Source organism: Podarcis vaucheri, assembly GCF_965113315.1.
Source record: "Podarcis vaucheri genome assembly, chromosome: 7".
Taxonomy (NCBI): domain Eukaryota; kingdom Metazoa; phylum Chordata; class Lepidosauria; order Squamata; family Lacertidae; genus Podarcis; species Podarcis vaucheri.
This window is the reverse complement of record NC_138765.1, coordinates 50,352,545-50,380,065: the sequence shown is the minus strand read 5'-3', so window position 1 is coordinate 50,380,065 and position 27,521 is coordinate 50,352,545. Positions and strand designations below refer to the sequence as shown.

At 41.0% G+C, this 27,521-nt stretch overlaps 2 protein-coding genes and 1 long non-coding RNA gene across 6 annotated transcripts in view; 2 read left to right on the top strand and 1 right to left on the bottom strand.

The window, feature by feature from the left end:
* Positions 1 to 18,830, top strand: part of CTCF (CCCTC-binding factor) — a 21,333-nt gene extending 2,503 nt beyond the window's left edge. The window contains exons 2-11 of one of the 2 annotated variants that reach the window (XM_082229314.1): positions 7,940 to 8,729; positions 9,298 to 9,468; positions 11,054 to 11,187; positions 11,724 to 11,844; positions 12,403 to 12,552; positions 13,523 to 13,683; positions 13,948 to 14,130; positions 14,642 to 14,777; positions 15,822 to 15,986; positions 17,133 to 18,830. In XM_082229314.1, coding sequence (XP_082085440.1) covers positions 7,949 to 8,729; positions 9,298 to 9,468; positions 11,054 to 11,187; positions 11,724 to 11,844; positions 12,403 to 12,552; positions 13,523 to 13,683; positions 13,948 to 14,130; positions 14,642 to 14,777; positions 15,822 to 15,986; positions 17,133 to 17,314 — 2,184 coding nt within the window. In that variant the 5' untranslated portion in view covers positions 7,940 to 7,948 and the 3' untranslated portion in view covers positions 17,315 to 18,830. Of the gene's footprint in view, positions 1 to 7,936; positions 8,730 to 9,297; positions 9,469 to 11,053; positions 11,188 to 11,723; positions 11,845 to 12,402; positions 12,553 to 13,522; positions 13,684 to 13,947; positions 14,131 to 14,641; positions 14,778 to 15,821; positions 15,987 to 17,132 lie in introns of both variants that reach the window. The other variant, XM_082229313.1, reaches the window with a different exon arrangement.
* LOC309535909 lies at positions 17,621 to 27,521 on the bottom strand. The gene is made up of 2 exons (XR_014221429.1): positions 27,430 to 27,521; positions 17,621 to 19,352 (listed from the first exon to the last, which is right to left on the bottom strand). It is a non-coding gene; the product is annotated as an uncharacterized lncRNA (long non-coding RNA).
* CARMIL2 (capping protein regulator and myosin 1 linker 2) overlaps positions 21,417 to 27,521 on the top strand; it is a 62,059-nt gene continuing 55,954 nt past the window's right edge. Inside the window, exons 1-4 of one of the 3 annotated variants that reach the window (XM_082229268.1) lie at positions 21,417 to 21,752; positions 23,795 to 23,883; positions 25,804 to 25,854; positions 27,452 to 27,511. In XM_082229268.1, the coding sequence (XP_082085394.1) occupies positions 21,713 to 21,752; positions 23,795 to 23,883; positions 25,804 to 25,854; positions 27,452 to 27,511 (240 nt within the window). In that variant the 5' untranslated portion in view covers positions 21,417 to 21,712. Of the gene's footprint in view, positions 21,753 to 23,794; positions 23,884 to 25,113; positions 25,421 to 25,803; positions 25,855 to 25,877; positions 26,099 to 27,451; positions 27,512 to 27,521 lie in introns of those variants that run through there. The other 2 variants (XM_082229267.1, XM_082229269.1) reach the window with 2 other exon arrangements.

Sequence of the window (27,521 nt, the reverse complement as noted above, 5' to 3'; positions counted from 1 at the left end):
ACTATGGAGCTGTCTCCCATAGGAGGAAGTGATGGCCACCAACTTGGTTGGCTTTAAAAAAGGATTAAACAAATACATGGAGGTCAAGACTATCATCAACAACTACTAGCCATAATTGCTATGTTCTACCTCCACTGTCAGAGGTAGTATACCAGTTCCTGGGAATTACAGGTAGGCAAAGCGCTGTTGCACTCATGTCCTACTTGCAAGTTCCCCACAGGCATCTGGTTAGTCATTGTGAGAACAGGATGGTGGACTAGATGAGCCATTGGCCTGATCCAGCAGCATCTTCTTATGTTCTTATGATTAAATCTTAGCAATTTTCCCCCGGTACTGTATCAGATACATTCTTCCTCTAATAGCCTGGTCTTCTGAGCTATAGTTCAGACTTGCCTGTTGTTATGCTCTACTTCCATCTACACTATGCCAACAAACTGCTTCTACTTATCTTTTTATCTCCACCTGCGTTGAACTCTCCTATATATGTAAAACTTCCAGAAATCTCCTGGCATATTGAGGCATTCACCTTGGTTTTAGATCTGAATGTATCAATTGATTCTAATGTTGCAGTTGTTGAATTCTCAGCAGTACTGCTAAGGATTAAATTAAGGCAGCAGTTTGGGAATCTGCTTCATAGTTAGGGAACCTGACTTTATTTTCAAAACTTAAGGTTACATTTAATGTGAATTCTTGTACCTGGTGGAATTCATTTATTTTTGTAAATTTCACTTTCCCTACTGTATCATTACATATAAGTAACTTCCAGTTTGTACATTCAGAGGTGATATTGGACCCAGATAAATATGTAAAATAAGAACCCTGGAGTAGCTTCAACCAGCCTATTTTATTAGCATAGCTGTAATTACAAAATGTGGTGGCCTTTGTAACATGTAGTATAGAACTCAGGATTTTTAGAGTTTGCTCCACCTTTGTAAAATAAATTTCAAGCCCTGTTGATTTAATCCTATAACCACTTAGCTGGGGGTTAACTGCTTTGAACTCAGTGGAACTTAGTTCTGAACTGACATGCATAGACTTTGTTAAGAACATGGAAAGTTGCCTTATATAAAGTCAGATTAGCCTAGTATTGTCTTCTCAGATTGGCAGCAGTTCTTCAGGGTCTCAGGCAGGGCTCTGTCTCATCACTTGCCACCTGATTCCTCTTAACTAGAGATGACATACTTCAGTGAAAATGGTTCCACATAAACAAGGGAACCTTTTTGAATCTCACTGCGGTGGAATAGCTTTCCCTCTGGGTACAGTCTTGGAAACTTATTACTTAACAAGAAAGAGGAAATTTATCTCTGTGTTATCCAAATAGACCTTCTCCATTGCTTGCTGTCAAATGGCTTAAATAGCATCTCATGCACAGCATTTTATGCTTTTATTCATATCTGCAGCTTCTGAGCTCCTGGAGGAAAGCTAGGTAAGGAAAGTGTTATGTTTCTGGACTACAATTTTTTTCCATGCCTGGCCATTGGCCATGCTCGTTGGGGCTGATGGGAGTTGTAGTCCAGCAACATCTGGAGGGCCAGAGGTTCCCCATACCTAGTGTGTGTGTGTGTGTGTGTCTGTCTGTCTGTCTGTCTGTCTGTACTCTATCATTGAGTCTGGGGCAACCTCCAGTTGCTTTCAAGCTCCCTGGAACTTAACAATTTTGTTCAGAGTTCATAGATCTTTGTGTTGGTTTCTTGCAAGCAGATGATCTTGCACACTGAAGCCAAAGGGATTTTATTTGCATTGGCTAGAAAGTGAAACAAGGCATCAGCCAGAAGAGTCCAGTTTAGAAGAGGCAAGTGTTGAGGGATTGATATCTTTTCCCTCTCTCACCCTCCACTTAACCCAGAAGATGGATTCATAAGCTAGTGTTGGAAAATATTTTTTTTCTTCATATTCTCTGATTAATCCCAATGGTGGGTCACCTTGATACCTTGTTGATTCCCCAGTGTCAAGAAGGAGCATTCATATCAAAAGGGTTGCTCCTAATGGCACCTGATGTATTCTCCAGCTCTTGACAGAAAGATCGTGAGAGAGAAACACTGGTTTTGCCTTTGGCCATGGTTGACTGCTACTGCAAGATCCTTTTCAAAACTCTCTTTAAAATAGAGGAGGAGGGGATGTGGGATTGGAGGAGGCATAGCTGGGTAGAGCTGCTATTTGAAAGCACTCCAGTACTCCCTGCTTCTTCTGAAGCAAAGAAAATACATTAGTGAAAGCTTCTAGGGCAGGGTTTTTATGGAAGAGGAGCTCTCTGACATTCCTGATCAGTTGGAATAAGACTTTGGGGCACAATTTACTGCAAGCTGAGCTAAACAAGGGCTAGTTGGGAAATATACATGCTGTATACTCAGAAATTTTCCAACTCTGGTCTACAGTATGTTGAGTTCTTACATGTGTGTAAAATGACTTAAACATCAACTGAAAGCTCACACATTTGCATACTTTATTTTAAAGCTTTCATACAAGCTTGGGATCTTGGTCACTTACTGGAATATTTCATTAAGACAACAACAACTCTGCACAAGTGAGAGTAACCTCTTTTAACATTGAGTCTTCTGATGGCACTATCAAAATGACAGGTGCTCACCAGCTTAGTGTGAGTAAGGATCATAAATGTTCATACATTTATCATTGAAAAACAGGGAGAGTTCATATGTACAGCTGTGGAATAACATGAAGATATATGACACAGATCTAAATTGACTGAAATTCTGAATATATCTGCAGCATGTGACTAAGAAAAAATATGTATAAATTCTTAATTAGTTGAGAATCTTGTAAGCTTCAGTGGGCATGTCTGCTATTATTTAGGCACTGTTTTTCCTGGTGAACTAAATTTACTGCCCTTTAAAAGATTATTGTACACTTCAAAAGCCAAGAGAACAGATGTTCTAGGTACTCAATTCTTGGGTTTGAGTAACTGACTCCCAGGTTTTTCTGAAGCTGTCTCTGGAGTGAAATGAGTTACTCATAAGCATTTCTAAAATAGCCTTGACAGAATCCTTAAAATCAGCATTTAACCTAGCAAAGGTCAAAAAATGCCTTATTCGCCTTTGCGATGCTTAACTTGTAAGCCTTCCTGGATCCAACTAATTGTCTATCTAGTCCAGCATCTTATTTACAAAAGTTTTCAACTAAAATTGAAGCCTGAAAACAGGATTCAAGGCAACAGCTCTCCCCTGTAGCAATTGGTGTTTAGAGATATACTGCCCCTGAATAAGATGATTTGACTTAGCTTTCATGATAGGTGTTTCCATGAATTTGGCTAACTTTACTTAAAACCACTTAGGTGGCTATTGTACAATAGTGAATCATTGTGTTCAAGCTGAATCTTTTAAAAAGGTAAAAGAACTTTTTGGAGAAATATCTTCCATTGATGCGGAATATTTCCCTTTTTAATACTAGCTACTTGGAAATAAATGTTGGAAATTTAGCTCAAGACAGAGGGTGCTGCTTTTAGTAAAAAACAGTATGAACATTTTTGGGGTAACTATAACCTGAGTTTTATTTGTGTGTTTTTTTGTATTTAGGGAACGGCTTTTGTAATAATATGCTCTATCTAACATTCCCTTTGTTATAGTTGTTAGTAAAGTCTCGTTATTGTCTGCCTCTTTGTTTGCTTGTTTATAATAATCTACATGTAGTGGAGCAAAAACATGTTTGTTGTGAACCTTTAGGTTAACCACTTAATGTCATGTTAATTTTAAAACAGCAGGGTAACATACAAAACTTTCCCTTGAACATAGCTGTTCAGGCATAGAAACTACGTAAGCAAGTAACATTTTCTTTCTTTCTTTACCATGTTAAGGAAAATACAGGCTGAGGCAGATTTGGATGCCAGTTATGTTGTAGTCAACAGGTAGGAGTGATCGCAATTGCATTTTGATTAAATTGCTTCCTCTGAAAGGTGGTACTGTCTTAGCTTTCTGGACCATTGTGTAGCACCAGGAACTTGAGTGTATTCTGTGGATGCGGAGCCTTGTTTGAACTCCCCCCACCGTGATGCAACTGTCCCATTGAGGGTTTTTTTTTAAATTGAAGCTGTCAAGTTCCTTAAATAAATGTTAAGATTGGTGTGTGTGGTTTTTTAACATCTGTATACTAGTAAGAACAATAGCTCTGAAGAAAAATGCTACACTTTTCAAAATATCATGCCCTATATTTTTGCAGGCATATTTTAGTAGAGCCAATTCCTCATATTTCAGGCATCTGAAGGCAGCCCTGTTTCAGGAAGCTTTTAATGTGTTCCTTTATTTTGTTGGAAGCCGCCGAGAGTGGCAGGTGGACTACTTGAAATATTAATATTATTTCAAGATAGTGCTTCTTGTCACCTGTTATTTTATAATTTATAATAATGTTTTTCATAAAATTTATATACCACTATTGCTTTAAAAACCAACCAACCTGAAAGCAGTATATAAGTGCTTTAAAAACAGCAATCTGGGGGGGGGGGGGAGAATATGCAGACTTTTAAAAATAGGAAGTACCAGTTTAGTTATTCAAATAGTTTTTAATCAATTAATCTAACCTGTTAATTGGTTCAGTGTTCCAACCCAACTTCTCAAGTTGTAAAAGACAGTTAAACCTTACAGGTTTAAATTCTTAGCAACTTGCCGTGACTCCACTGTAAATATTAATTGGAGATCCAGAGCAGAACTTGAGTAGGTGTGTTCTGCAATGGCCAAGGCTGGAAACATGGGCTTCTGCTGCAGGTGCGCAGGGTGAGCCAATCCAAATGAACTCTAAAATTCACAGAGGCAAATTAAAAACCAACAGCATGCACTGCAGGCCTTCAGACTTTTCTCTTCTGCCATGGTTGTGAAAACAGAAAAATGTTTCAGAATGTCTCCAAAACGGTTGATGGCATTTTTTTTTAAAAAGTGCTTAAAATTGTGCTAAGTGCTATGCAAAAATTATTAAGACAGACAAGTCGGAGGGTAAGGAAAGGAAGAACATTTAGAAAGATGCATAATAATTCACTAATTTTGGATAAAAAGGGTAAAAGCTATTTTATGGTTCATAAATGTAATTACTACACTAAAGTGGCAATATGCCTTTATGCAAATTCTAAGTGGGCTGGTTCTCCTATAAAGCCTCACAACCGTAGAAGCCCAAATTGCACATGCTTCCACTTACTGATGCCCAAATTAAATGCTGTGGTGCGTGTTGAAGAACAGTATGTTGTGGCCTTTCCATCAATGCTACTATTCCTTTTGTTTTAAAAGGGAGGGGTTACACGCGCGCAACAGGCCTGATGTAGTTGACCAGAAAGTGAGTCATTGGGTTGTCTCAAAACTTAATCCTATAGAGGTGACTTTTAGAGCATCAAGCTAACCAAATATTCTCTTTTTTCTGATCTTTTAATTTCTGGATTTCCCCCCTCTTTCCTCCTATGCAGACACATTAGCTGGCCTGCTAGGATATGGAATGATTTATTTTGTGGGGAAGTTTAGGCAAGAGATGTGAGGCTGTCTCAGTGTTGACAAGCAAAGCAACCCACCCACACTGCAAATCATGTGGTCAGCTTCTGGGCAGGGAGACAGGAGAGCTCATTAAGCGCATGCGTTGAATCTCACTGTTAACTGTCATGCAGGCGGATGTAATACTGAGATAGACAGCTGCTGGCAGAAAACAGGAAACTAACTTAAAACCAGTGGGATTCATTGCATGTCAGTTTCTTTTGCATTGCTTTGTCAATTTTCCGTTTCTTAGTTATACTGACGCTGAAATTATTTTTGCAAAATGTTGGGTGCTGCTGTTCCACATCAACAATCACATGGGTCTCTAAAAGTATCTATTATGTTGGAGGAAATGTGAAGTGCATGGACAAGAGCAGTGTTTTCCAAAGGTTAAGTGTGAAGAAGGTAGAACACATTCCTTATACCTTGTATACTCATCAGGACAATCCTCATTCTATATCGACCTCACTTTTGTTACTTTCAAAGAGATGGAATAGGTCCCAGGGCCTATTGTAATCCTGTGCAGGATAGTGATGCCTTGCATGTGAGCTAAACACCTAAGCAAGTTAACATATTTAAAGCAAAACAGAAGTTAAGTCATAATCCCTTCTTCAACACCAGCTACTAAATAGTGGTTCAAAATAGCAGGTTTTTACTCTGCTTCCAGAAGATACTTACTTGCCTTTCAGTGAATGCAGTTGTTTTCTCTCCAAGCTAATCAACATAGGATTTTTTTTAGCCTCACCTGCTGTGCAGGATAAAATGGAGAGAAGAGTCATATATACAACCTTGAGCTCCATGGAGGGATAGAAATGTAGTAGCAATAGTAAGTGTTTTAGGTGTGGTTTTCTATTCCAATATATTGTGGGGAACTGGAATGGCCTAAAATGAAACAAAGTGTTGCTAGAAGTTTGCTTCCCTGGATCATTTGGTTTGAAAAAAACATGCAACATTTTCATCCCAATACATCACTGTACTACCAGTGGGACAATAAAGCACCCCATTAGCAAATCAGTACAATTTGTGGTTGTCCCAGGTACTTTCTGTACACCTTTTGTATACAGAAAGAAAACACGCTGGTGACACGTTGAACTTGGGGAGCACTGTGTACTACCATGCAGACAAAAATGTCCCGGAAGGACAATCCTGTGTTAATTCTGTAACAGAAAGTACACGGGTGTAATTTAATCCCTAAAGTCTGCATCTGGATTAATTTCAGGTGCTCAACTCTGGGATTTTTTCATGGCACCACCAGAGTTGTGCTTTTTTAATGGAAGAGGTTGGTTCATTCCTTTAATTTTAATGTTAGCATTATGCAGCAAATTACTAGTGTGGGTAGATGAGTGAATGCTGTACGTAGAATTATTTGCAGGATTACTGTAGTCTTATTAAAAAATAACTCTAAACATTGACTTCCAAATTCCAGTTCAGATAAAGACTTTTCTTTCGCTCTCTTTTTAAAGAAAGAACATTCAATGTTCTTAGGTACTCCAACCCTCTGGGGTTAGAATAAGCTAAAGATTTTTAAATACTGCTTTTATTTTAACAGATCTCAGATGGGCCTTTCCTCACATGTCATCTGTCTTCTGTTTGCTTTTGCAGTGGCACTGAACCACCAACATTTGTGTGGGCTCTTCTTTGTTTTGGCCCACGTTGTCAGCCTTTTTGCTGTTCTCTTCCTGTGAACTATTGACACCTCCACAGCAGCCATTTACTTTGTATTGGCAGTGTCCCAGGCACTCAGTTTTAGGTGTGTATCCACGCAACATTCTGAACATGTTCCAGTTTCCCTTCCACTTAGTTGATTTTTCCTGCTTGGGGAAAAGCAACATAAGCACAGTAAAGAAGGGTATGGTTGCAAAAGCTGGCTGATCCAAAACAAAGTATTTGGAGATTGTGCTTTTCTGACATCTTATTTTGGGGTTGCTGCCTCGCCTGTGCCATTTTGGTACATCACATCACACCTAGACCATTTATTTCCAGGAGCAGCCAGAGCAACTTGCCTTTTCCTTTCACTTTTGACTAATGGCTACTGCTGAAAGTAATGGTGGAGGGATTTCATGGTGTCCCCAGAGACTCAATCTTTTTGACACTTTTTGGGAGGGACAAAAAATTCAGAAGCAGCTTTGCATTAGCCCAGAAATACTGTATCTGACTCATGCGATGCAGGAGGAGGAAAGAAGTGTAAAATGCATGTATCCTTGTAGCCTGATCTTGTCCCCCAAATCCTGAGTTAGAATTAGAATTCTTTCTCTTTTTTTCACATTACAGACCTATATCAAGAGTGTGTAAGGAGTTGTATCCATAATATTTGTGAGCAGGGGTCTTTGTTCTGAGCATTTCTTTTTTCAGCAAATGCAATGTGTCATTCATGTCTGATCAGATTTCTTAAGGTGTGAGACTCTGTCCCCCCATTTCTTGCAAGCTGTTGAAACAACTGCTTAAGTGTAGCTTTTGTCTCTCCCTCTGTTTTCCAGCAGGAAGGTGACATGGAAGGGGAGGCAGTTGAAGCTATTGGCGAAGAGTCTGAAACTTTCATTAAAGGCAAAGAAAGGAAAACCTATCAAAGGCGCCGGGAAGGTGGGCAGGAGGAGGATGCTTGCCCAATGCCACCCAACCAGGCAGATGGGGCTGAAGTGGTACAGGAAGTCAATGCTGGTGTCCAGATGGTCATGATGGAGCAGCTTGATCCAACGCTGCTTCAGATGAAGACGGAGGTCATGGAAGGCACTGTGCAACAGGAAGCTGAGGCTACTGTGGACGACACGCAAATAATAACCCTACAAGTTGTGAATATGGAAGAGCAGCCTATAAACCTGGGCGAGCTCCAACTTGTCCAGGTGCCTGTCCCAGTGTCTGTACCTGTTGCTACCACTTCTGTGGAAGAACTTCAGGGGGCCTACGAAAATGAGGTCTCCAAAGGAGGCCTCCAGGAAGGGGAGCCTATGATCTGCCACACCCTCCCTTTGCCGGAAGGCTTCCAGGTGGTAAAAGTTGGTGCAAATGGTGAGGTGGAGACGCTGGAGCAAGCTGAACTTCAGCCCCAGGAGGATCCTAATTGGCAGAAAGACCCAGACTATCAGCCCCCAGCCAAAAAGACAAAGAAAACCAAAAAAAGCAAACTTCGTTATACTGAGGAGGGAAAAGATGTGGACGTGTCTGTATACGACTTTGAAGAGGAGCAACAGGAGGGCTTGTTGTCAGAGGTCAATGCAGAGAAAGTGGTGGGCAACATGAAGCCCCCAAAGCCAACAAAAATTAAAAAGAAAGGTACATGGGACATTGGATTTGGGGAGCAGAAGGGGGGCATCTTCAGTATCTGTTCTGGATAGGAATTACTGCTCTCTTCCTGAATACATCATCATCTTAGAGCAAAGAGCCTTGCCAGCCTTGAAACCCAGATATGTTTTGATAGGAGACTTGACTGTCTTTGATACCTCATTGTGGCCTGTTGAGATCAAGAAAGGGTTTTTGTCCCCACTTTTTAAAAGAATCTGGTGTTTCCTTCCATGAAGATTTAAATACAGGGGGTGATGGGTGGATTTCAGGAATTATCTAGTTTTCCCTCAGATCAGGAGTTGCCTCCTTAATTAATTTGTTTGATCTACTTCTATTGGTTTTATTAATGCTATTCCCTGATTTAATCTGATGTGGTATACTTTGTCCCCTTTGGATAGGTGCCTTGAAATTGGAAGTGGGGTGGAAGAAAAACATGAGGAGGATCCTGCCTCAAAGTGGGGACTTTGAACTGGATTTGCCTCTGTGGTGCTCCAGGTCATTTATGCATTTAAAAGGGTTGCTATTTTAAGACTGCTAAAGAGCCTTGCTTTCTGGACAGGAGTGAAGAAGACATTCCAGTGCGAACTGTGTAGTTACACTTGCCCACGCCGTTCAAACCTGGACCGTCACATGAAAAGCCACACAGATGAGAGGCCGCACAAGTGCCATCTTTGTGGCAGAGCTTTCCGGACAGTCACATTGCTGAGAAATCACCTCAACACTCACACAGGTACTTTAAAGGGAAAGGGTGACCTCTGTTTCTTTTGGGGGCCACATTCCCTCAGGGTTAGTGTATCGGAGGCTGCATGCCAGTGATGGATGGAGTCAGACACAAGGGTTCTGGATTAATTGATCCAGAATGAGAATTACGGTACCGTGCTTAAATTTTCACAGTGACTGCCTCATGCTAGAGTCCCTAAACTTAGGCAAGTCTATTCAGGAGTAAGTGCTGTTGGGTGTAAAAGGATGATGCATGAATAAGTATGCAGTGAATTATTATTTTTAAGTACAACAGGCCAATATATCCAATGTTTTAAAAACCTAATGAAAGCAATTCCTTTCTGACTATACAAACAAACAAACAAAAACACACACTGCAGATGCCAGAAATCTAGCAATTTGTTCTCAGGCTTTCACCGAGCCATACGACCAGGAAAAATGTTTTTTAAAAGTTTTATATTTATCAGATAAAATGCTGCCCCTTCCAGCTTTTCTGACACTGCATATAAAAAGAGGGGAAAGACTGTAAAAAGCCAAGAAAAACAAGGAAGAATGTTTCTAATGTGATGGAAGAATGGGACTGCTTCAGGCAAGTTTCCCATCTGTGGTTTAGGTGATGCTGCCAACCCATAAGCATTTTTTCTGGCACCTGCCTCTTGGTTTGTGGGAGTTACAGACTCAAGCCATCCTTGTGCTAATATTGGTCTACCAGTAATTTTAGATTCTGTGATATGAGAGGCAAGTGTCATGATTAAATCTACTGAATAAGCAAACAGAGCTGTATTTAATGTTAGTTCTGCTTGGAGAATACCCATTGAAATTAAAAGATGTGACTGAATTACATCCTTTAATTTCATTTGGTATACTCTGAGTAGAACTTTGTTAGCCAGAACTCATACCAGTATATGCGAAAAGACCTGAATGGATTTTTATAGTGAATCCTAATGTGTCTTAACTGAACACTAGGCTTGGGGTTGCAGAAGAGAGGTTGAGGCTCATAGGAATGGGGGAAGAATTTGACACTGAAGCGACAGACTGGATTCTTTTTCAATCTGGACACCTCAGCATTTCAGATGTCCCAACCAGTCCTTGTCCTACTGTGAAGTTTCCTTTTTTTGCCCATGAGGGCTGGAAACTTCCTTTTGAAACACTGAGAATTACTGGCTTCATTACTGTTAACACCAAGCTGCATAATTTTGATCACCCCACAAAGTCCAAAACATAATTTCCAATAAAGCAGAAGCATAATTGAAATAAAAATGCCTTGCATCAATTGCTTCTCTGTGGAACAGTCACATTCCTTACCATGTCATTGGGTGGTAGGGCTTGGGTTTTTTTTCTAGTTGGGATGCTATAGAAAATAAGTCTTACTTAACCACATGTACCATACTTAGCTTTTTCAAGCATTCGGACCCTTAGCATGATAGCAACAGTGTATTTAATAATAATATCAGTCTTTTTAAATAGAGATTTTCTTGCCCATTTTTGATGCACCTTTAAATTAAGAAGGCAAACCTATTCCCTACAGATGAAGCCAATATCTGTTTAGCCTTTTTAATATATATTTATATATATTTGTCTCTGGGATCTCTCAGGTACTCGTCCTCACAAGTGCCCTGACTGTGACATGGCCTTTGTGACAAGTGGCGAGTTAGTTCGGCATCGCCGCTACAAACACACCCACGAGAAGCCATTCAAGTGTTCCATGTGTGACTATGCCAGCGTGGAGGTACGTTTTGAATCCAGTTTTCTAGTTGTGGGTAGGCCATACCCACTTAACTACCGGTATTATCCTGTCTCCATGCCCCCCCCATTTGAGGTTTTGGGTTTCTTTAATGGATATGGAGTTAACAGCCTGTGTCATATTGTTTGTTTCTTGACCACATATTTAGTGTGCCTAAATAGGTAACTTGCATCTTATGCAAGGGTTCTGTTATGGGTGTCCACATGTAAATGCAAAAACATGTATAGCCAGGTGCCCCCGGAACTAACCCCCCCCCCAAAAAAAATGCAGTTTCTGGTTTTGTAGGGGAGGTCTGTTGCCCAGAGTGGAAATATCAAAAATGACATTGGCAGGCCATAAGCAACTGTTTGGCTCCCATAAAGCTTTTAGCCCCATAGCCATTCTGTTTTCTGTATGTCTCATCTTACAATTCAAGAAATGCAAAAGGTAAAAATAGCACTGATTCTTTTGTGAAAAGACAGTGAATGCAAAGCCCTTTCTTCTTATGGTACAAATCCCATCTTGGTATTCTTAACTTACAGGTGAGCAAGTTGAAACGCCACATTCGCTCTCACACTGGAGAGCGGCCATTCCAGTGCAGCTTGTGCAGCTACGCCAGCAGGGACACTTACAAACTGAAGAGGCACATGAGGACCCATTCTGGTACATATTTTGCAGAGGTGGCACAGAGGCCAGCACACACTGGAAGTTCTGTGCACGCTGCTCCTTTGGCATGTAAAACCTGTGTGCAATTTCTACATAATCTCAGAAACAGTGGGATGGGGCAGGGGGTGTCTGACTTAATATTCTAGTGGCTTTTCTTAAAGGCTGCTATGACCATTGTCAGTGCTTGGATCAGCATTTCAAGAAGTGAGATTCCTTACAGACTTTTTTTAAAATTTGTACAGTACTTGCTTTTTTGCAAACTGTTAGGGAAGTGTAATAACCTCTAACTGAACACTAAACTTGAAGTTCCCTGACAGCAGCTTCAAAGAGCGATGGATATTTTGTAATTGGGAGAGAAGGAGATATTGGCACTCAACCACATATCATTGTATCTGCTATGCAACATTTGAGAGATCTCTCTTCTTTGCATTCTTTGCCCCGTAATTTGACTTTGATTGAGGGGATGCTGTCTCTCCAAGCCCACCCCTCAGGTCCTTTGATAGCTTACTGCCCGCAAATGAGCCTCTCTTGCTAACTGCTCCTCTCTTCTGAAAGGTGAGAAGCCCTACGAGTGTTACATTTGCCACGCTCGCTTCACCCAGAGTGGGACTATGAAGATGCACATCCTGCAGAAGCACACAGAGAATGTGGCCAAGTTTCATTGCCCTCATTGTGACACTGTTATTGCACGGAAGAGTGACTTGGGTGAGTGCCATGAGGCTTGAGGTTGAGGTACCAGATTCTAGTAAAAGAGGTGGTGATCATACTTCTCAGAGGAAAGGCTAGTTGGTTGGTCAACTAATATTAGTTTGATAGTCTAGAGAACAGGCTGAAGGCTGCTAAAGCTATGCAGGTCTGGCCCTGCAAAAGTTGCCTTGTTGAGAGATTGCCTGAAAATCACATATAAGCTGTTTTTTGCTCCTCAGAAGTAATACAGTGTATAAATGCAGTTACTTGATTGTCTTTGTGGGCCTGATTTTCTTTCTATTTGGTTCTGAGGGCCACATAACTACTTGCTAAAGTGGGAGCTTAAGACTATAATAAGCCTAGCAAATATCAGATTCCAGAACTCTAAAATTCCATGTGTACAATAACAGATTTATATTTTTAATCCCACCGTACCTTGAAGGCTCAAACAAAGTAGCAATGCTAGTCAGAAAAACAAATACAGAGGACATGGAGTCTTAGACAATGTGGGCTAAAATATTTATCTTAGGGCAGGAATTTGCCCATTCAGCTGAACATTAATATACAGTGGTGCCCCGCAAGACGAAAAACTCGCTAGACGAAAGGGTTTTGCGGTTTTTTAGCTGCTTCGCAAGACAAATTTCCCTATGGGCTTGCTTCGCAAGACGAAAACGTCTTGCAAGTTTGTTTCCTTTTTCTTAAAACCGTTGCGACTTGACTTCGAGGAGCAACTCATAGAACGCGGTGTGGTAGCCTTTTTTGAGGTTTTTGAAGACTTTGGTGATTTTTGAAGCTTTTCCAAAACTTTTCTGACACCATGCTTCGCAAGACGAAAAATTCGCTAGACGAAAAAACTCGCAGAACGAATTAATTTCGTCTTGCGAGGCACCACTGTAATCTCTAGGGAGTAAGCATGAGCACTTCAATGTATTCCACAGGCTATGCAGTAAAAGCAGAGCACTTTATGTGGCCTGTTTCTCTTTACCAGGTGTCCATTTGCGGAAGCAGCATTCCTACATTGAGCAGGGCAAGAAGTGTCGTTACTGTGATGCTGTATTCCATGAGCGGTATGCACTCATCCAGCATCAGAAATCTCACAAGAACGAGAAGCGTTTCAAGTGTGACCAGTGTGACTATGCATGTCGACAGGTGAAGAATATGTAAATGTTTAAGAATGTGGTTCTCACCCTGGTCGGTTGAGGCACACAGATCAGGTGGGGGAGGATGCAAAATAATAAAGTGGGATAATGTAGACTGACACAGTGCCCACCAGATGTTGAATTACAACTCGCATCAGCATGTTTGCAGCTGATCAGAGTTGTGGTCCAAGAACATTTGGAGGGCACCAGGTTGCCTACTCCTGCCCTAGAGTTATCCCCCACCCCTGCTGACTTGGTTCTTGGTTCCTTCTAGGAACGGCACATGATTATGCACAAGCGAACCCACACTGGAGAAAAGCCTTACGCCTGTAGCCATTGCGATAAGACCTTCCGCCAGAAGCAGCTGCTTGACATGCACTTCAAACGCTACCACGATCCAAACTTTGTTCCAGCTGCCTTCGTTTGCTCCAAGTGTGGCAAAACATTCACACGCCGTGTAAGTGATTGGGGGCAAGGTTGCCGCATGAAGCAGGGCGTAAGACTGGTGCCTGAGAGAATAAGTTGAGCACTAATAGATCTTCCAGCTTCCTTGATGTGCTATATTGCTAACTGCCTTGGTGAGGTCAAACAGAAAAAGCCATTCCCATACGGCATTTTGCTTGTTTTGTATCCTTTTCAAAATGGTAACTTGTAATGGGAGGGGCTGCAAAACCGAAATACACTTGCTGATTCCTGTTCTCTCTTTGGAGTTATGTCAAGCATACGATTGCTGGTCTGTATGTTCTCTTTGGGTGGGATTATTGGGAGAAGTAAAGTGTACCAATTAAAATTTGGCTCATCATCGCAGCTTACCTCTGATGTTGGGGCTCAGCCCCAGTTTTGGCAAATAAGATCATTTTTTTTTCGTTTGGGGGATAAATCGGGGTGTGTGTGTGTCATGCTTGGATTCAAGTGCTCTAATTCGATACAGCCAACGTCTTAACATTCACCTGGCTTTTTCTAATCAGAACACCATGGCCAGACACGCAGATAACTGCACAGGCCCTGATGGAGTCGAAGGAGAAAATGGAGGGGAGCCCAAGAAGGGGAAACGTGGGCGAAAGAGAAAGATGCGCTCTAAGAAAGAGGACTCCTCTGATAGTGGTAAGAACTGTAAGCTTATCTCTGAATCAGCTGTGACATCCTCGCCTTGCTTATATGCTCAAGTCTCTGCATTATATTCTCATGCAGCTCTATAGTTTCCAAGCCTTGCATGTCGCTCATAACAAATAACTTGCCAATGGTCACTTAAGCACTACTAGCTGCAATTTTTCTTGCAGCTATAGAGTATAGGGCGGTATCAACATGTAATTAATAATGGCAACATCCAAGCTTTTGGCTTCCAAATTTGTTTTGCCTACCACCTGGCACACCACAACAGGTCTAAATCTTGGGTGTGAATGAGTGTGTTAGTGTTAAGCTGCCAAGAAAGGGCAGTAGAGGTGATATTTTTCCCTCCCTTTGGGCTGGCTCATCACCTGTTTTACGTACAGCCTATATAGGATCATAGAATTGTAGAGTTGGAAGGGACCCAAGTGTCATCTAGTCCAACCCCTTGCAATGCCGTTCTGTTCCAAGTCAGGGTGGGGGATGCTGGAAGGTGCCTCCAAGTGCAAAGCAGGGGAGTCATTTCTAATATGCAGTTCAGTGGGGAAGGCACTTCTTTGCAAGATAAATATACAGAAGACTCAAACCAGATGCTAAGTGTGTACGCATCTGTACACTTGCTCATAGTGGTCACAGGACAGCTCAGTGAGTGGAAGTGAGAAGACACATGGACAAAAGGCACCAGGAATCTTTTGAAGCAGATTTTAGATTTTAAGGGGAGGTCAGGATAAAGTTAATAGGGAAGCCATTAAACAAAACAAAATTCTGCTTCTTCATTCCACTGAAGAGCATTCTGAATAGCTAATAAAAAGAAATTTATTGCTTCCACCCCACCCCCAGCACACATGTACAGTCAAAAATCCTCCCCTCCCATTTCTTTGTGGAGAGGTGTACTGACATCTTCAAAGTTCTACATTTCATTCATTCCTGATTAAAACCTGAAATGGCAATACTGCCTATGGGGAGCATATTAGCTGTTCCCATTTTGTTGTTTTCATTGTTAGATGCCCTGATTTAATTTCCTTTTTTTCAATATTGAAGAGGAAAATGCAGAGCCAGAATTGGATGATAATGAAGAAGAAGAGGAGACGGCGGTTGAAATAGAGGCTGAACCGGAAGTGGAACCTGTGGTTCCAGCACCACCACCGGCTAAGAAGCGAAGAGGAAGGCCGCCAGGCAAAGCCAATCAACCAAAACAGCCCCAGCGTAAGTCCAGGGCCATGGAAAAAAGGAAGATTGTGCATAGGTTTTTTGGGGGGTGCGGGGTTGCAAGCTTTTGCAAGGTGCATTATAATAGAGACAAATATGACTGGCAATCAGTGGGAAATCGGATATCATCACTTAACATATTTTCAGGTCTAGAAACTTGTGAGGGGCAGAGTACACAAATGTCTTGGGAATTCGCACAAAATACTAGATTCTTGGTGAAGCATTTGCACATGTAGGGTCAGGATGGCTAGTTCTTAACACTCTGCTCAACTAAGATTGAACTTGCATGACCAAATCTAATTGGTCAGTCTCCCTGAATTGGATATTTATGAGCATCTTGGTATTGTTAATGGCTGAACTCTTGTTCAGATTTCTAGAAATTTCAGAAATCGGGGGTTGGAACAGAAACATTTATGAAACCAAGATGCCGTACATTCCATCTCAGGAGGTAATGAAAACCTCTTCTCAGAAGCTTGTGCAGCCACAGGAAAAAACACCGTAACTCAGTGAACAGCACATTCCTTGCATGCAGATGATCCCAGTTCAGTTGCTGACATCTCCAAGTAGGGCTGGGGAATGAATCCCCGCTCCAAAACCCTAGACAGCCCCTGCCAGTAAGTGTAATAATAATAATTGAATACCTTGCCCCATCTGACTGGGTCAGAAGGACCAATGGCCTGATTTGATAAAAGTCAGCTTTCTATGATGACTGTGAATTTTTATAACCTTAGGCAGTCAGCCTAAAAAAAATTATTCTTTCTCTCCAAATGCAACTTAAAGATGTGTGAGTAATACATGTCAGAGTACATTTCCTGTGATGGCATTCCATGGGCAGGACTCAGCTGTATATTCATGCTCAGCCTGACACACATTTTCCCTCTCCCTGCAGCCATCAAAAACATACCAATTTGAAGCCACATTGGTCAGAGACCAATTTTGCCATCACTCTTGGAATTGTTAAAATTAGATAGGCCTTAGCTAGTCACTGTTGTCCAGCTATGAGTTTGTACAATTCTCCGCCACACACTGCACTGCCAGAGAATCGCAGCATATACACAGCCTTAGCTATGGTTATTGTGTTGAGATACTGTGAAGTGGTATCCCCAGAGAGAGTCTGACTTTTACCCCGTTCTTATTTGATAGCAACAGCAATCATTCAGGTGGAAGACCAGAACACTGGTGCAATTGAAAACATTATAGTGGAAGTCAAGAAGGAGCCTGAAGCAGAGACTGTAGCAGCTACAGCAGGAGCTCAGCCAGCTGCGGTGGAAGCACCCAATGGAGACCTCACCCCAGAGATGATTCTTAGCATGATGGACCGGTGATGGAGGAAGAGTTATGCTCTTGACTGAACTGGCCTGGGCTCTTTTGAAGCGGCTCGATCCCTTTTATTTTTATTTTCCTTTTTACCTTATTTTTGGCTTTGGGAAATGCATCATTTTTAGACCATTTTACCAAACAACTCGGGAAACAAAACTTCAAATGATGTTAGAAAGTGATTTGCCTAGAACTCTCTCTGTTTAATGTTAGCCTATAACCGGATCATGGAACGTGGGGATATTTTTGAGTCCCCAGGGGTCTCCTGCAGGTCGCTGGATCCAGTTAACTCTGGACTGCATTGTAGTGACAGGCCACGGACAGCCTTTGCACGTAACGTGGAAAAGATGGAAGCCCGGACTCGAGCCCACACTAACTGCTCTGGATCTGCTTTCGCGTTCCTTGAAGCCCTCTGGCCTCATTTTGCTCTATAGAGGTTTTTAAATGTAAATGCAGAACTCAGGAGGGTTGTAAAACTTTTATTGCATTTTAGTTTTTGCTTTCCCCCCTCACCCACCCACCAACTCCACCCTTCCACTGACTGGCTCTGCGTCAGCAATGTAGGTTTGGCATGCTCCAGCTGGTGTCTTTCCTCCCAGATGCTTTGCTTTCTGCAGGGCATCTCTGTAATGATCAAGCTTGTAAATAACTTTTTTTTACATTTTAATCTTTTTTTCCATTTAATTAAGAGGTCTGTGGGGGGATGCAGTTTAAAGAAGAGAACCCTGTTATTTTAAACCAGTGGTAGCTAACATGGTGCCCTCTAGATGTTGCTCGATTACGGTTCCCCTCATCGCTGACCATTGTCTCTGGCACTGATGGGAGTTGGAGTCAGACAGCATTTGGAGGACTGCAAGTTCTCCACCCCTGTTTTAAAACTCTTACAAAAATGAATTATGCAGGAATTGGTCCTGAATTAAATATTGGAACCTATCAAATTAGTGGAAGAGTGCTAGCCAAGTGTAATGATAGAACTACACACCCCATTTCCATTTCTAAATATATAGACTTGGTCTTGAAACGTGTCACTTAAACTCCCTTTTGAGTTTCAGGTTTTCACAACTCAATTTTCTTTGCTCACTTTTTGTGTTTATGAATTCTGTGTTGAAAGCCAAGGTGTTAATTTGTATAGGGCTTCCCAGCCCATGAAACCTAGGGCAAGAAATCATACTAGGTCATTAATTAAAAGATTTGGGGTTTTTAATTAAAAAGAAGAATAATGTGAAAATACAAAATGATGCCTGTATATGAACCATCACATGTTAAAACTACGTAAGCTTTTTATAGAGCCTCAGTCTTGCTGATTTCAAAAAGAATTTTCTTCTATGTATCGCTTTTAAGAGAGCTATCAGGTTAGCTATCTGATTCTAGGTTGATGCATTTTTGTACTTAGCTGTACTGTGTGATATTTTTCATTATTTTAGGAAACCAACATGAGATAAAATGTTATAAAAATACATAATGGGGTTTGGACTCTGGGAAGGAGAATATACTGCTGTACAGCTAATAAATAATAATGATGAACCTGTGTGCATGCTTTCTGCCTCCTTGGAGCCTCAAGAAGTTGTGTGAAAAATAGGATGGAGACAAGTTTATAATCACTTTTAAGTGAAGGGGGAAGTGAATACATGTTGCCTTTTTGAGCTGTTTGCATTCAGTGGGGAGATTTTCCCATTAAAGAAGAATGGGCTTTCCCATATATCATAACTATTATTTACTACATATGCATTTTAATCACACAGCACACAGTTAATGGCACCTTTGGCTTTTTCATGCATTGTATTAATGGGCCATGCACATCACTTCTACAAAAGATGCTTAAAATGTACTTGCAAATTGGAATCCATGCACAAGATTCTGAGTTCTTCTCTTCCATTTTCTTTGAAGCATAGTCGACCTAACAATATCAAATGTAAGACCTATTTTCAACCAAACTTGGCCTGCTGACTCTCTCCTCAAGGGGCAGGGGGATGGCACACTGGCTCCCAGTTTGCTATGGCAGGAGGAATATTGCTTTCCGCAATGGGGATTGGAGGAGGCTGTGCACTGCCAAAGAACAAAGGGGTGGGGAAGTAGTGAAAAAGCTTTATGGAATGGCAGGATATAGCTGAAGCAGAAGTAATAAACAGCATAGCTGTTATACTGGACTTTGGTGTTTCCAGAGTGCTTTTCCCAGTTGCTGAAGTGCTTCTCATGCATTCTCAGAAATGTTTGTGGACAATATGGTGACGGCCAATATCAGAGCTGAGCTATACTACTAACAGCACTTTCTGGATTGTACCAATTAAGATAAGTGCATTTTTAATACATCTGTTCTAAAAATGTGTAGGCTCCAGCACATAGAAAATCGGCTTATCAAGGGCTGAGGTTCTAGGTAGTGCTTTTCATGAATAGCTATTAACATGGCAAAGAAAGATGTGCTGTGGACAGCCAGTCTTATCTCGTAGTGGGTACATGTAACATTTTTCTCTTGCACAAGGGTACACAAATGGGATGCGGGTGGCGTTGTGGGTTAAACCACAGAGCCTAGGACTTGCCGATCAGAAGGTCGGCGGTTTGAATCCCTGTGACGGGGTGAGCTCCCGTTGCTCGATCCCTGCTCCTGCCAACCTAGCAGTTCGAAAGGACATCAAAGTGCGAGTAGATAAATAGGTACCACTCCGGTAGGAAGGTAAACGACGTTTCCGTGCGCTGCTCTGGTTCGCCAGAAGCGGCTTGTACACCAGCTCCCTTGGCCAATAAAGCGAGATGAGCAGCGCAACCTCAGAATCGGCCACGACGACCTAATGGTCAGGGGTCCCTTTACCTTTAACTTGTGGCACACACGCTCACACTATGATGTAGGGCTTGATAAACCTGTTTTAGCTTCCTAGGAACTTCAAAAATGGATGGCGTAGTCTTGTGTTCAGTTTAGGAACATAAAATTTTGCTGGAGCATATTAGCCTAATATCCCATTTCCCATAATAGACAACCATTGTTTGTTGGTTTTATTCTATTTTATAGCCCCTGAGTTAGCTGCCTTGGACTGTATAATAGAAGTTGGAATAGAAATATTTTAAATTTAGAAATAAAACATGCTACTGGGAAGTTCATAAGGATATGAAGGGCTCTTGCAGTTTTGATTCCCAGGTATTCAGTATTCAAAGGCCATTCAACCAGGAGGGCTCCATTTAGCCATCATTACTTCTATTAGTGAACTTGGGTGAGTGCCAACAGGTATGAGGCCATGGAGAAGCGGGATTATCAACTGCTTAGAGCAGGGGTAGGCAACCTAAGGCCCGGGGGCCGGATGCAGCCCAATCGCTTTCTCAACCTGGCCCGCAGATGGCCTGGGAATCGGCGTGTTTTTACATGAGTAGAATGTGCCCTTTTATTTAAAATGCATCTATGGGTTATTTGTGGGGCATAGGAATTCGTTCATTTTCCCCCCTTCAAAATAGAGTCCAGCCCACCACATGGTCTAAGGGACGGCTGAAGAAGGTTGCTGACCCCTGGCTTAGAGGAAGCTAGAAATACGCTGATTTAAAATAACAGTAACCAGGGGACTAAAAACTAGCCCAACGGGTTGAGCATGCTTAGTAGAAACAACATTTAGTGTTGGAAAGGAAAAATGAGGGCCCAGGAGAGGAATGCCCTGCCTGAATTCCTTCTAATGTAAAACATCCTCAAGAAGCATGTGGTTCACTGCATTTTTTGAACACGAAGAGTACTACAGTTAGAAGTTGATAACACATTTTGTTGCAGGTTCAGTTAGTCACTACTATTGATCAGGGATTGGAAACCTGTTGCCCTCTATATATTATTGAATTCTCAACAACTAAGGCCAGCAGCTAGGAATAGTAAGATAGTAAATCGAACAACAACTGGAGGGCTGCTGCTTTCCCTTTTGTGATATAGAAGCACTTACATATAATAAATTTGTCTAATCAGTTTGTTGGCTCACTGTTTTTGCTGGTCCAACAGTAAATAGTGGCAGCCTTCAGTTTGCCCTCAGGCTGTTAAAACTAGAGAATAATCTTTAGTGCTTATTGCCCAAATAATCTTTAGTGCTTATTGCCCAAGTTCTGCAGGACTTTTCTTCAGCTGGGCCAGTTTCACACAATGCTGTTTGCTCCTTGGATACATTATAGAATAAGCAAGAGCTCACCCTGGTACTCAGTGCTGTGCTCAACTAATTTGCTTTTTTTACTTTTGCCTGCTGCCTGTTGCCTACTGCCTGTTTTCTTATTCAGTATGTTTTGAGGTGGGTGGGAGACAGGAAGAGGCACCCTGAGGTGAAGAGGAGGAGGTAGGAAGCACGGCAGCTGCCGCCTTGTTAGTAACCTGCTTAAACTTGACGGAAACAAGTGTTCATTCTGATGCTTTTGCAGAAGGCCAGGCTTCTACTCGATGCAGGATCCAGAAGATGGCTGCGTCTTTCAAGGAGATTCCTGCAGAACTGCATGGTACGTAAAAGGTTTGTCATGCAAGGAAAGGCCAATAGATCTTTATGGTCACCTTGGTTCTGGATGTCATTTTTGATAGTGGGGTGCTTTTGTGGAAAACCTGCCTCCATTTCCTCAATGTCTCCCCGTTTACAGATTAAATTCTAGGCCAGAGATTTGAACTCTAATTCTGGCTTTGGGACTGAGATGTTAGTTTTGATAATGTTTTATGGTGATGGAGGGAAAGGGGGAGCAACCAAACAGAGGTGCTTTAATCCCATAATTTTCAGAAATATGACAAGCTTCAGATGCATTGGGTGTACTTGGCTAGCACCAATTTTTCTACACTCATGAGGGCTGGAGCTGCACCTTAAAAATAAAATAAGTTGGGACACCAAAAATTATAAAAGAGCTGGGCCTTGTAGCCTGTCATCTAGCACTTTCCCTCCAACTGCTTCCATTTATAGATGCTCAAACAGTAAGAATCTAGAACACCTAAAAGAAGGCCCACAAGAGCTACTGTACTTTGAAATCTCAGAGCAATCTTGCCTGAACAGAAACTCTTGTGCTGCAGTTTAATAAGCAGTAGCTGACAAGCTTCACAAGCCTGAGAGTTTAATTAACGGCCCAGTGTATCAACTCCCTTTGACTGGCAATGGTTAGCACTGCCTTTAAAAGCAAAAATTGGATACTCTGGTTTCTCTCCAGGTCATATAAATCTTTCACCTTTTAGAAACAAAAATTGCCACGAGCTAAAACAAAATTACATTTTTCAGCACTCAGTGTATTTTCCTCAGGTGCCTACGTACGTAGAGGTTGGTTAGGTTGGCCCCCACAAAAATTGTGAAGAAAGATGGAGAGAGCTGGCGATTGCCAAGGTAGCAAGAGACAATTTGTGTGTGTGCCGATACAGCTCCTTGCCTAGGGCACAAGGGAGCCTATGTACGTCTCTGATTTTACTATTTTACACACACTGATGGTGACTCCAGAAAGTTTAGAAACTCCTGATAATGAAGACATGATAATGCCAACTACGCAATAGTCAGTAGGTCAAACAAAAGTAGACTTCCAGCTTCTGTGGTCACCTTTCCTCACATTTCTACTTATTCCTACCCATGGATTAAAAAGGCTACACTACAAATGTTGTAGCCCAATATAAAAACTGAGGAAGTAGTGTTTTTTTTAAAGAAATGTTTTATCATATTATGCATTTTTGCATTAAAGGTGTATGGGTGGTTGTTTTTAATGAAAACAGATGGGCACTGATAGGATTGCAGCAGGCATGGAAGGTAAATGTAACCCTTTCCCCCCTCTGCTTCTGTCCTGAGGGAAATCACTCCTTTGTAGCTGCTAATGGAAGGAAATCCCCTGTTGGCCTGCTACAATGTCAACAATTATCAGCCCCGTTTAGCCCTGGTGATGCCATTTGATTCCCCCCCCCCAAAAAAAAATGAGCATAATACAAAAAATACTTAGATAACATATCTAGTATGGCCCTTTAGAGGACTTCCCCCGCCCCAAGGCAGAAAGTGAGCTATCTTATTTTAGCACAACTTTTAGCCAATTGCCAAAGCCTCTGGTCCTGGTTCTGTGCCCAGCCTCACCTTAACAATCATATTCCTTGCTATTATTTTGGCATCTAAGACTGCAATCCTATCTATCTATATTTATTTATCTGGGGGTAAGCCCTATTGAACTTGGGACTGCTTCTGAATAGACACATGCTGCTAGAATGCAAAATTTTGTGACCCTGACCCATGTACATTTATGCATTATAAAAATTTAACGTATTTTTATACTGCTTAATTACCAAAGTTTCTAAGCAGGAATTTGGCAACTTGGCTTAATTTTATTCAAGCACATTTAAAATAAAATTAAAAAATTACAGTCTTCTATAGACTTCCCATGTTCCCATTATGCTCGAGAAAAGTTTTATGAAAGCTCAAGCCCAGTTTAGAGATTGTGGCAAGGATCTCCTCCCCTCTTTTAGGGGCTTCTGTAAAAGAAAGAGTCTGCCACATGTCTGCAGGCCATTTATTTATCCCGTCTTGTCTCTTTTTCAGAAAGCATCACTAATTTATTAGGGACACATGACGTCATCCTGCTGGATGCTCAACTCCACATCAAATCCAAAGTTGAAAATATTGTCCTGGTATGTATAGATAGCTCAATTTTGGTTTGTGTATGTTTCCCAGGTCTCTACACCATGCAGCTGAATGTCATGGCCTGTAAAGATTTCCTAGGTCACATGCATCCCAACATGCTGCAGCACTTATATGGATCTTTCTTGATAAAGAGTAACTACAAATATCCATCAATACAGAAATAATGAAATAGGGTAGCATTCTGTATACCATTCTAATTACTGTAATCTGGTACTGCTGAGTACTTGCTTCTGCACCTCTGTAATATCTACTCAAGTTGTATGTTTGCAAGTAAACATTATTCCTGCATTGCAGGGGGTTGGACTAAATGACCCTTGGGACCCCTTCCAACTCCACAATTCTATGATTACCAAGTTCACTATTCCTAAGCATATTTACATGGATGTACATTCCACATATTTTAGTGTTACTGTAAATTATTCCTAAGTAACTAAGCTTTGCAATCAGAAGCAAAGAGACTCTTATTTTATAATGGCAAAAAAATGATTATAGGACAAATATAGGTATAGCTGCAGTCTCATCCTTTATGAAACATTCAATTGGACTAACAAGAAAAATAAAAGGCATAACTAAGTCTGCAGTCCTGTACACACTTACCTATTTGAACTTGTGGAAGTAAGGTTCATTAAAACTCAATTGAGCAATACCTCTGAGCAGAACCCATAATCTTTAGATTTCTTACCCACCTTTCATCATAAGGGCCCAGGTTGGATGGCAGCAATATGAAAATCAATTAAATATTTTTAATTCTTAAGGATTCTGCTGTTAGCTTTACAATCAGTAGAGACAACAGATACAAAAGTGTAAAAATTTAATATAAGATTAGGCAGTATACTGCAGAGTAGATCCTGTAATGTAGGTGCAACCTGTTCTGACCAAAATAAAATAAAATTGAGGTTCTTTAAAGAATTGCAGTTTGTTTATTTATTTATTTCCTTTCCTCCAATTGGCTCAGGCTAGCAAAAGCATATACGGTTTGTCTTACCATCCCATTTTGTTATTGGGGTGTGTGTGTAGATTTAGTAGATTATCTACTAAACAATCTACTATTAAATCTACTAATAAATGTTTTATTTATTAAATTTGTATTCTACCCTTACGATGATCACAGGATGGTTCACAACACACACAGTTATTATATTGTTGGAAATCACCTTGAGACTTTTGCTTTGAAATGCAGCTTATAAATAGTCTTAATAAGTCACAAACTACTTTGCAAAGGACAGCCCTCTATTTGAAGGATTGCCTGATCCAAATACAGAGATGAGGAACCCTAAGAAAAGATAGCAGGTGCCTTGAAGCTGGCAATCCACAATTATGACACCTGAGCAGCAGGCTGATCAGGCACACAGAGAACCTGATCAGTCTTCCCCCTTCATGGTGAGATGCAGGGCTTTTTTCAGCCGGAAATCACTGGAACTCAGCTCCAGCGCCTCTCAGGTGGGCTGCCATTGCCATTATAAGAGAACCAGAGTTCACAGTGAGTTCCAGCACCTCATTTTCCAGGAAAATAACACAGATGAGGTATATTGCATTTCTTATTTAAATTACAGCAATCCTTTGAAAATTTGCACCTGTAGCTATAAACTAGCACATGTACATTTTATGCAATTCTGTGTCCTTGTTCTTGATCATGCAGTTTTAAGTGGCCACCTTCGATTCAATACTTTATTTGGGGAATGAGGCCTTAAGTTTCTCTCAGCTTTCTCAAAGTTGGCCCTCCGGCAAAATTATGCCCTTCCCCCCATGGTTACTGATAAAAATTGCAAGAGTAAGTCCTTAAGCCCCTTGTAGACCTTGTTCACCATTTTCTCTCATAAATCCCTGTATGTGAAAATGCAGTTAGGCCTCCTCCTCCTCCTCCTCCTCCTGATCTCTGCTCTCTTTGGCCTTGCCTTGCTATCCAGGTTTTGATGCCCTGGCGAGCCCTGGTGGTGCTGGCGAAACTCCCGGTCAAGGTAAGACCTGCCCTGACCATGGTTTCTCTTAGGACTTTTTTGTATTGGATCAGCTTGTTCTTTGTTGCAGATTGTTTCTTCAGCTTGTAAACAGCCTTGTGTGTTGTAATATAGGAAGGTCGCGTATAAATTAAATGAAATGTGTGTAAATAGGAAGGTGGCGTATAAATGAAATGAAATGAACTTGAACCCCAGAGCAGGCCCTCGTGGCTCTCTTCTCAGAGCAGTTAGCCGTTCTAGTCAGGTTTGCACTCCTTCCTAAAATACCACATTTTCAATTGGTCTCTGGAGGCCCAAGAAGCCTTGGTGGCTTCATATTATTACCCATCCCCAACAGTGTAATTCTAGCATTATGTGGGATTTGGTTTTTTTCTTTCTTGTTTGCAATAGTTTTTATTTGATTTTACAAATCTAAATTTATAACAATACCAACTACATATCCATATAAGGAGATTTCTCTGAATCTTGAGACTTCCCGCCCCCCATCCTCTCCATGGGTCCTATTGTCAACATTTTAAACTGCATATTATTTTATAATCTATATTTTGTATTTGTCCATATTGTCCATAGTGTTTGTTACATTACAAGTATATTAATATCCTGCTATCCTGCTAATGTTTTAATTTGTTTACAGTGGTCACCTAAATAAAATTTTCCCATTCTTTCTTGAAGTTTTTGTGTTCTTGGTTCCTGAGCTTTCCGGTCAGTTTTGTCACTTCAGCGTAGTCTAACAGCTTGGTTTGTTCATTGTACAGGATTTCTTTATTAGTTAGGAATTCTCCCCAAACTAAAATCCCCTCATACTGTTACATAATATGCTATTTCATTACCACAGGAGTCCCAGGCAAACCCTAGGCACAAACTGAATGACAAACCAGTGAAATTTCTGAGTTGTTTTTTTAAAAAATTATAATTCTACTACTTTTTGCTTTAATGCAGTTCATGTTTCTTTTTAGAGGTTCAGCTTTCAGGCCTTTCTTGATTGGGGAAGTGGGAGGGGTACATCCTTACTTATTTATACCACAGGCCTTGTATACTGTTTAATAATAATAAAAAATCTCTAAGCTGTTTCCATAAAATATTCATTACAAAATAGCAAAAAAATAAGACTTTTAAAAACAGGAGACAAAATAATATCAAAATATAGATAAAATAAAAACATTTTTAAAAACAAATGTTTTTACATGTATGGGTCGGCTTGCCTAAACAAAACAGTTTTTGACAGGGTCCGAAAACAGTATAATGATGGCACCTGCCTAATATCAATAGGTAGGGAGTTCCATATAACTTTCTGGTTTAAAATGCTAAAGTATAAACTATTGTGCAACTCTCCCCTTCCGAAAACACATATTATTTCATAGAATTGTAGAGTTGGAAGGGACCTTAACCTGCAGGAGAGCTGTGCTCAGAGCTTATGCAAGACAAGATGATATGAAAGCATTTTCTGTGTTGGTAAATATCTGAAGAATAAAATATTGTTATTGCATCAGTTACGAAGGACACACACATACAGGTGTACATCTTAGGTTTCCCTTTAAAATGCATTGGCTACCTGATCCCTCTGCACTTACCTACCTTTGCATGTTTCCACCTGCAGGTACAAGTTAGCTTCAGCTTCTTAGCTGTGCAGATCATCACGATAGGAGGAGATAACTGGGTGAGTGCAA